General features: G+C 40.3%; 1 protein-coding gene across 3 annotated transcripts; it reads left to right on the forward strand.

The window, feature by feature from the left end:
- The first annotated feature begins 7384 nt into the window (after nucleotides 1-7384).
- On the forward strand, nucleotides 7385-9061 carry LOC106636044 (thiamine pyrophosphokinase 1). 3 transcript variants are annotated; one of them, XM_089589597.1, is made up of 6 exons: nucleotides 7385-7414; nucleotides 7836-7977; nucleotides 8068-8330; nucleotides 8418-8522; nucleotides 8581-8743; nucleotides 8821-9061. In XM_089589597.1, exons 2-6 carry the CDS (start codon nucleotides 7842-7844, stop codon nucleotides 8961-8963), a joined length of 810 nt encoding a protein of 269 aa, XP_089445723.1. In that variant the 5' UTR covers nucleotides 7385-7414; nucleotides 7836-7841; the 3' UTR covers nucleotides 8964-9061. The 3 variants fall into 3 exon arrangements, with proteins under 3 accessions (XP_089445723.1, XP_014203764.2, XP_089445724.1); XM_014348278.2 differs by lacking the exon at nucleotides 7385-7414 and adding an exon at nucleotides 7432-7705; XM_089589598.1 differs by lacking the exon at nucleotides 7385-7414 and adding an exon at nucleotides 7432-7705 and having other exon boundaries at nucleotides 8873-8956.
- The last annotated feature ends 497 nt before the right edge of the window (nucleotides 9062-9558 follow it).

The following is a 9558-nucleotide window of genomic DNA, read 5'->3' on the forward strand; positions in this document are numbered from 1 at the left end:
TCGTCGTCGCCTCCTCCTCCTCCTCCTCCTCTCCCTTGCCTGCGTCCCTGTAAACGACAACCAAAGTAAAATAGCTCAACCCCGGAAGAAAAATCAATTTTCTCACTCGTGATACACGCTTTGGAAAGTTACACAGTTTCAAGGAAGCCCCACCTAGCTTTTATCTCGTTTGAGAGAGGAAAAGTACCTTGTATACCTACTCTGCCGGTTGGCACCCTCTTACTCGGGGAAACTTACGTCGAGACGAAAGCCCTTTCTCTCCCCCACAGGCCTCCCTCGGGGATCGCTCTACATCAGCTTAACAATAGCTGTACATTAGCACGGAGATACGTATCCTTACAATGTCTATACTTACCAATGTTGACGTTTTATTATCACGGCACCAATGGCGAACGGGTAATCCACAGCGCCTGTCAACGTGTGTACGCATGCAATACAACCCAAGGTGGACCAAAATCCAAACTGCGCGTGACAAGCCAACAACAACACCAATAACAATAACATCAGTACGTGTGTGTGCCTATAATACGCGGGTAAGTGCTTTCTATCTGATTAGAGCGAGAGATGAAGGCCTATCACAACGCTCCCCCAAGCTGATAATATACTGGAGTGATTTTTCCCCTGCCACGTTGCCTCGGATGTATAATACCCGCGTATGTGTATTCTCGTTGGATTTGTTTGATGGCGCGGAATCGTGGATATACCGATCGTTTGGATTCTTCTTTTTTTTTCCCCTCATCGATTGACTGCCGGCTCATGCGAACGAGTACAATTTAAAATGTACATTGGATGCTCGTTCGCTTTCCTTCGATCCCGGAAATGAGTATAATATGCGATTGCTATCTGTGAAATCAACCGTAGGGTACGAAGCTTTTATTTGTTTTCACATCAACTTTCTTTTACACGATACAATAACAACTTGGTGCTGTTACAAACATCTGCGAGCTTATTTTTTTTTAATCACAGTCCATTTTCTTTGGCCATGGAATTGAAAAACAATGCATTACATTATTGCGTTTGAAATTTCAAAACCAGGTTGCAGGCATCCCTATAGATGTTCTTGAACAGTTTCAAAGCAAAACAAAAAAAAAACGCAAGCCGTACGGCTTGTCGTCGTTTTCACCGAGTACGACGCACTTGTGGGTTTTTTGTTAACGTCAAAACTCGCGTGATGCTACTTTAAGGGGGGGGGGGGTTGTTTCTGGCTACTATCTGCTTACGAGGGTACACGAATCTCTATGGGATTTTTTTTTTCCAGACCATCTTGGGGATATGGTGGTGTTTTTTATGATACCAACGACCCGACGAGAAAATAAGACGAGTGCACGTGCTAACCGACGGCAAGAGCTGTGGGGCGCGCTTTGGAAACGTTCACGCGGATAATCGACGAGTCGGATGAAAAGGTAAGACTTCACACCCTAAAGTTTGTACGACGCTTTAAGCGCTAAGAACCAAAAATTCAAATCCACCGAAGCTCGCAACTTCCCCGAGTGCGAGGGTTTTTTGCCTCGACACGGTGGCCGAGACCAAAAAGCGGCAAATCCTCCGGAAATAAGCGAGCGATCCACACACACACACACGGGCTCGTGCCCAACAATAAACAACGACAACCAAATGACGGAAGATTGAAAATCACGAGGTGTAGGAGCACTGTACCGACCTATCCTCGCGAGCGCCAGTCTCCACCGTAGGCTCCGCCGCCACCGTCGTCGTCGTGATCGTGGTGGTCGCCGTTGTCAAAGTACCTGGCCCAGCAGCCACACTCTATGCGGTACTCCAAAGAGAGAGAAAGAAAAAAATGGGACCCGAGTGCGAGGGTGTGCGCGCGAATCTCCTCCGTGGCCAGGAATCGAGTGTACTGACGGCACGCACTGTGTATCCACAACTGACTGCCTCCGCCAGTGGCCCGTTCGCTCGCACCCCCTCCGACGCATTCGAAATGGTCGTCACCGCCACTAGGGGGCGACGCAGTGTCCTCTCTCTTTCTCTGCACCCCTAATCTGGTGTGTGGGCGCCACCCACCCCCGAAAACTCTTCCGCGCTGCTACAACGACGCAGGATGGGACGGAAGCTGCCCCGCTTGTTATTTACGGGGGGGTGGGTGAGCAAAGAGGAAAATCAAAAAGTGCTACATCCGATTGTTCCCTGGATCGGTATCGGTTATGGGAATCGAGCGATTTTTTTTTTTTTTTCATTTTCCACCAAACATAATATTTTTGAGACAAATGAAAGTGGCCCCGATGGGGTGTGCAAGTAGAGCACGCAACGACGAGTGTTTTCCATTTTGAGCAGGTTGCTGGATCAGGGGGTACAAATAAGGCGAAATCGTTGTTGACTTTTAGCATAGGTGCATCATTTTTAACTTTAAAAGCATTATTTTTTCACGGACGTATACGTATACATAAAAAAATGTAACCGCGTGGACTCGTCGGTCTATCGAATCGAACCAACCCACGGGGCCCAACCCTCTTCCCGCGATTGCAATTATCGGACGCGAGACCGAGAGAGTAAAACAATGCTGGCTCTCGAATATGGCAGCATTCTTTTCTTGGCTCTCCAAGTTCCATTAAAAACGAGAGGATCCTTCTTCTTCGCAGTGGCGTGCACTTAGCTCCATAACGTGAACATTGTCTGTCGAGTGAGTTGTAATACATACACAGGTACACCTATATGTATACCCTATCTATAAATCTTACTAATATATAAAGCAAAGTCGCTAAAACCGTTGTAATCGCTAACCGCGAAAACTACTGAACCGATTTTGCTGAAATTTTGCACACTGATTCATGATACTTCCTAGATGGTTGTAGTATAGTTTTTATCTTAAAAAATTTAATAACAATAGCAATAAATGAGCTCAAAGTTTTGCAAAAATACGTCAGCTTTTCACTTTAGTTCAGTAAAATTCGCTAGGTGGCGTCGACATAAAATCGAAGCTACCTGCAACATAATTAAACAAGTGTGGTTATAATAGGCCGGAGCGTATCGATAGCTGTATAGTCGAGCTTCGGCAGCTCATCAAGCTGTTCAGAGGATGCTGGTGATAGTCCTGCAGCTGGGTATCCCGGTTACGGATGACACTCTTCTCCAAGGGGGAAGGGACTTAAGTATCCCTTCACCCTGAATCTCGACGAGTACAATAAAAGTAAAATAAATTACTTCCAACCGATGCCGTCTCTGCCAGAATTACCAGGAGACATATCTAGCCAGAGCACAATCTGCACCAACTCTTCAGAGTTGTGTGGCAGTCCCACCTTCCCACCTGGTGTAGTTAGAGAATTTGTGGCTACAAATGTAAGCAAGGTAAGAAAACAGCTCTGAGCTCTGAGGGGCACGGGAAGCCACAACGGCTACCTTTTTGGTCGTCGCGTCCCCAACGCGCTTACCCACATGTTCCCGTCTAAAGATGAGCAATTGAGCAGTTGGTTATCCGGGGAACGACCCGAGACGAGATATTCTTTGGTCAGCGGCGTATCTCCCTCCATCACAGTCTCTGTACATCGAGACTCCCAGGGTAAGAATCAAGCAACCCGTAGCCAGCTCTTCATCATCAGGAATAATAATGAAGAATAGCCTGGAAGTTTCACCACTGGCGCTTTTTAGGGCCATTATAAGTATTTGCGTTCCCTACTTAACCATCAATTTCATCGGTTCTTTTTAGGGGCCACCTAAGTGTAAACTACCTTGCCAACAAATACATTTTTATTACCATTTCCGGAAGCGATTCGTCGACTAAAAGACTATATTAACTAAAGACGGGCACTATTAAACCAAGTCAGCTATTCACTGGCAGACGTCACCTGCGGAGTTGTTCTTCGCAAGGCTGGAAAACCCGGTGACCGACGACTCTATATTACCCTCTCGACTCTAAGCATTAAACCAGGAATCACTGATCCTCTCCAAGGTCTGCGCTGGGCAAACCTATAACAGCTATAAAGGAAAAAAAACTTGAGCCAACGGGACAGCCTCCACTGGACAAGTATCACTAACCAATCTCCCCATCTAAGATCACCAAAACAACTGAATCTGAAAATAAAAAAGGTGCTTTAGACACCAACGTCTTCGACGTTATACCGGGAGACGTTGGGAAAGAGCACTACAACTAGCCCCAAAGCTTCGGACTTTGTAATTTTTCTCCCAATCAGTCTGGGTCTTCAACAGTAAGCCAGAGAAGATCACCCTGAGGTATCCAGGTCACAATGTCTGTTAACTGCAGTCAAGAAAGAGTTAACTTAAGAAGCTCACCGGTCTTTTTTAGGGCCATCGGACGTCGAACTACCTTGCCAACAAATGTATTAAAATTAACAAAGTTGACTGAAAATAGCCTTTAGGGGTCATAAAAGTCGTAAGCATACCAATAGTCGCAAAAGGGTATATTGGAAAGAAAACCTCAAATGTATCTAATGAATACAATTTGAGGCGTCAAGAAACTGACGCAGAAAATTTATCGAGATTGAAACAGCAGCGTCAAAATCGTCAACTAAAGAGTCCATTACGTGAGAGATCAGCTTTTTATTGTACCCTCACAGCAATCTCTGAAATCTTTAAAGATCCTACTTCAGATTTTTTAATGAGTAGAAAATGTATTTGTGTTTTTATGGCAATAAAAATGTTGGGTTTAAGGTCCAGCACTTTGTTGCTCTGGTAATAAAATAGTGAGATATGAGAAAAAACAATTTTTTTTTAATATAAATTTTTTGGGGGTTTAAAATCTTAACAGCTTTAAAAAATAGCCCTTTTCGTGAATTACACAGAAGAAACTAAATCAACAACTTCTTATAGCCATCGATTATTTTATGGCATAAATTTTCAGCATAATTATTTTTTTGAATTTTCACACCTTATTATTTGACCAAATAAACTATATGGATTCCGAAAAAATATTTTTTAATAAGAAGATTTTTGTTCTGAGATGTATCGGGAGTATGTGTAAAATTTTCTAACTAAAAATGTTTCACATTACATGTCAACACACTACGGTGTTTTATTTAGTAAGTCTCGGGCGAAGCCGAGACGGGGGGGCTGCTAGTATACATATATACGGAAGGTGAACCGGCACCTTGGATTTTTTCGGCCGAGAAAAGTTGAGAATTCTCGGCAAAGATAAAAGAGTGTAGGTACGCGAGAAAGAGGGAACAAGAGATAAAAGGGCTCGAAAAGATGGGGGGAGGTTAAAATATATAATGCGCTCGAAAATCGGTTTTTTTTAGGGGGAGGGTAGCGATAAAGGGTAGGTAGGTACACGTAGGAAACTTCATGGATATTCGTCAAAGATATTAATAATGTTAAACGCGTATACTTACTTATTAACAGGTTAGTCGTAGTGCTCCCGCGGTTATTCAATGGAGCATCTAAAGCCAACGGCGAGTTTTAGCAATTTGAATAGTACCCATTGGTCGAATCGAAATCATCAACCCTACGGTTTAACCCCAACTCTCTTCGGCCTGGAAGATTTTTTCCTATGCATAAGTAATATGTATCCACGACTAACTTTTTCATATCGATACCGGCATTGAATAACTCGCTCCATTCCTCCGTGTATGTGTCCTCAAAAAAAAATAAAAAAAAAAAAAAAGCTGAATTTCTGGTAAAAAAAGAAAAAAACTTTGTTTTCTCGCGCGTTTCCACCCGATAAATCACTAGCGAGATCGCGCGTATTAATATTCATCGAGCCTTTCTTCCGATAGCTCCGCACTCTTGGCTTGTACGTTCCAACTCGCGGTTACCGCCACTACCCGCGCTTCATGTAATACACGCGCGAGGGTCAATTAGTCACAGTATCCTCTTGTGCTCTTCATCTTCTCCTGATACGCAATTTTATCAATATTTGGCGGGCATTTTTCGGCGCGTGGCCCATTTTTATACTCCTCTCTCTTTTTTCGTTTCGCTCCTCCAATAAAAAAAAAAAATATGTGGATGAATGTGCAGTCAACAACGGAGTTGGAAAATAGTAGCGATGGCGTGAAAACACCGCGAGCAATCACGGAGAGCTTAAGGTCGCAAAAAAAAGTGAGAAGCGCGTGAACGGAGCTAATACTTTTTCATTACTCGCGCTTTGCCTTCTCTCTGCTTTTTTTCTTTTTCCCGGTAATGCAAAAGTTTCAACAAAGACGATGTGGCGCAAATACGCTCTTCTCGGGGAAAAGTAGAGAAGAGAGAGACAGAGACGCTCTCAGGATGACAACTGACGAGAGGTAGAGCACTTAATTTTCGCTTCCGTCACGGCCTCGGCCTTTGAAATTTTTGCATGGTCGTGAGGGGGTAAGCGAGCACTCGATCGATTTTCTCGCTCCTCGTTCACTTACTCATTTACGGAACAGCAGATCTCACTGCCATCAAGTACTTTCGTTGCTGCACTCACGGTTTATCAATGCGCGCTTGTATTGTCACATGTTAAAAGCAGACAAACTGATTTCTCTTAAAACAGCCATTTTTGGACATTTTTTTTTCGTAACTATCGATCACTCGTTTTTAATTAACCTCTCTCTCCTTTTCTCTAAGAGTGAGATAATTAGTGTGCGCACCAGACAGTACGTAATTGGAAAACCTTGTTCATTGTACCCTTTACCGTTGTAGCTGTGCACTTTAATTTGTGTGAAACTTTCTAAAGAGTATCTATAGAACATAATTATGATGGACGTTAAGCTTACATTTATCTCTTTATTATAGTGGGCCTTGAGATCGTCTTTCCGCATTTACATGAAACTGTTGAATTTTACATTTTGTTAATATTTGTTTGCAAATATTTTAACAAAATGGTAGTTTTCGCCATATTTACCGGGGCTTGAGTAGGTACTAAGTCAAATATTGTTTTCGTACATTGATAGTGTTTAAAAATTAATAAAAAAAAAAGTAAAAATGTCATTGAGCGGTACGTGGCCCTGTCCTTATTATCGAGAGTCTAAAATAATATGGAATATTATAAATGATAATGAGACTGCCTAAATTTCGTCACTGTGAGAGAAAAAAAAAATTATTTTTTTGTTGACTAACTGATTAAATCATTGTACGTCTGAAATAATCACGAATGATTCCCTTCATTCATTAATATTATTATATCATTCATAACTTTAATAACATTTTTAAATTTATGTTTATTTTATTTTTTTAAATTAAATTGGGTCTCACCAACTCTTAGCATCGACTGTTTAGGTGGCATTATAACAAAAAAAAAAATTTTTCTTAAATAAATTATTTTTATTTAGTTAAACATTTCAAAAACTTCATAAATTTTACAAAATTTACCGAGCAAGTGCACAAGTACGATACCGACTTGTTTCGTAGAATTGACCACATTAGTAGATTCAGGTAAACCCCGGAAGATAGAGCTAGTCGTACTGGTTCACCGCGATAAACTGGAATCGATAAAAGCTGTACTAACATACACGGAGGCACCCACGTGCACAGCCTATAGGTAGTAACAATCTTATCATAGTTCTAATGAAACATTTCTGAAAAAAATTTCAAAATCATGCCTCGACATCTCATTGGCTGATCAATTATTTTGAAATAAGCTTAAAATTAGCACTGTTTATCTGACAATATATTTTACCGAGTACACAGCTGCAGTCGATTATTTTACCGAATATATAACGATTCCTTGTTTACAAATTTTATAAGAGCTCGTAATTTTATTTGTTAAACGTTATCCAAGTGAAATGAATTCTTTAAATTTTTTCTTCGATCTCTCCGTACCTTCAAATCAGTTAAGTATTGTTAAATTAACTCAGCTATCGAAAGATATCCTTCATTCTTGAATTTAAACTCTTAACCTCTCATACTTTTCTTACGATGTGGTTTTTCTCTCTTTTTTTATACTTGCAAACATTTAACAGCGTTGCATGATGCAAAATCAAGAAATCGTTTGGGTACCTCAACGAATTTTCGATTGTCCAGACGATCATAAATTCGCACTTGTTGTTTTGAACCAATCAATTCACCTTCCTCGCGACTATGTATTGTCCCAGTGGGAAAAAGGTATTTTATTACCATATGCCAAATCATCACCCGATATCTTATGACCTTAAATATTAAAAAAAAAAAAAAAACCATCATTATTATCAACAGCACAAGTTACTATCACGGTAGATGGAGGTACAAATCACTGGATAAAGTACTTGGGGGATAGAGCAAACGACGTTTTGTCAGGAAAATGTAAAAAATACTTGCCAATCCTAGTGACCGGGGATATGGATAGCATCTCGCAAGACTTGTTGAATAAATTAAAAAGTATAAAAGCTAAAATAATTGTTACTCCAGACGTTATGGAAACAGATTTTACGAAGAGTTTGAGGGAGCTTAAAGAGTACAGTATCAAAAATAATATTAAAGTAACTGTTGGCTGTTGTTTACCGCGAAAAAGAAATGTGCAAAAAAAAAAATAATTAATACAGTGATGGAATATATCTTCCTTCTAGTTAAATGGGGTACACGTCGTTGCAGAAACTGAAGGGAGATTGGACCACGTAATAGCTAATATCAATACATTGTACAAATGTGACAAGTTTTTGAACGATTTGTGGGTGAGTAAACGTATTATCAAACCTTTTATTGACGATTCGTAATATGTTTGTTTCGTAGGTAGTTCAAATTTCCAGTAATTCCTTAACATGGCTGTTAAAAGTTGGATCACACAAGATAATCATACCAAAGATTTTGCTGGAAAAAAAGGTCTGGTGTGCTCTGATTCCATTTGGAGATTCAAACAACAGGGTTAGTACCACTGGCCTCAAGTGGAATTTGAGTAAGTACACCAAGTCTTTGGTTAAAGGGTGCATCATATTTCATTATAATATGGAAAACGCAATTTCAACTCGACAGATAACACTTGTATGAAATTCGGCGAGTTAATAAGCACATCAAACACTTACAGTGGCCAACCAGAGGTTACCATAACTACTAATGCCCCTCTTATCTGGATAATGGGTATTGGGCCAATCACAAGGGTGAATGAAACAGATTGACATGTTGAGTATCTACACTAGTCGAAATCAAGACTTAAGTTTTTACAGTTTTATACACATTTTTTGTTAGATGCTTGTGCATTTACATTAAATTCCAAGTTCACCATTTTACAACACATCTTTTTATTTCGATTGATCACTTTCCATTTGTTTCAATATTTTATCAACCGATGTACTACTATGTCGCTTGATGTCGACAAATTTCTTATTCTAAATTATCGAGCGATAAGCGCATTAGATCTTTCTTTGTCAGACCAGACCCGAGTGAGTAACCCTGTTTGTTAATGAGTTAATGAACATGGGGAATAAGTATCCCGCATCGTAATAGATTTTTTGTCTCGTGACTAAGGCCTTTTTTTATTTGCTCAGTTATTGGTCAGGACAGATCACGTGGTTTGTTTGGCGGGGTTTTTTGAAAAATTACTATTGTATTACAGTTGGTCCTCTAGAAGAAACAACTGGACAAATAATTTTACTTCATTATAATTGATTTGAAATTAAAGTAGTACATAACTACATTTTTTTTATTTTATAATGGTTGTAATGCGTGATGCATACGTTTTTATGGGGTAAAAAATTTTAAAAGCCCTACCTA

This window comes from Copidosoma floridanum, unplaced genomic scaffold (assembly GCF_036245765.1).
Source record: "Copidosoma floridanum isolate Cflo_tuat_1 unplaced genomic scaffold, Cflo_Japanese_pri ptg000009l, whole genome shotgun sequence".
NCBI lineage: Eukaryota > Metazoa > Arthropoda > Insecta > Hymenoptera > Encyrtidae > Copidosoma > Copidosoma floridanum.

Coding starts and splice junctions, on each gene's coding strand:
- LOC106636044 (XM_089589597.1), top strand. CDS start 7,842: ATGATGCAAAATCAAGAAATCGTTTGGGTACCTCAACGAATTTTCGAT. Junction 8,331..8,417: donor GTATCAAAAATAATATTAAA/GTAACTGTTGGC, acceptor TCTTCCTTCTAG/TTAAATGGGGTACACGTCGT. Junction 8,523..8,580: donor AGTTTTTGAACGATTTGTGG/GTGAGTAAACGT, acceptor TTTGTTTCGTAG/GTAGTTCAAATTTCCAGTAA.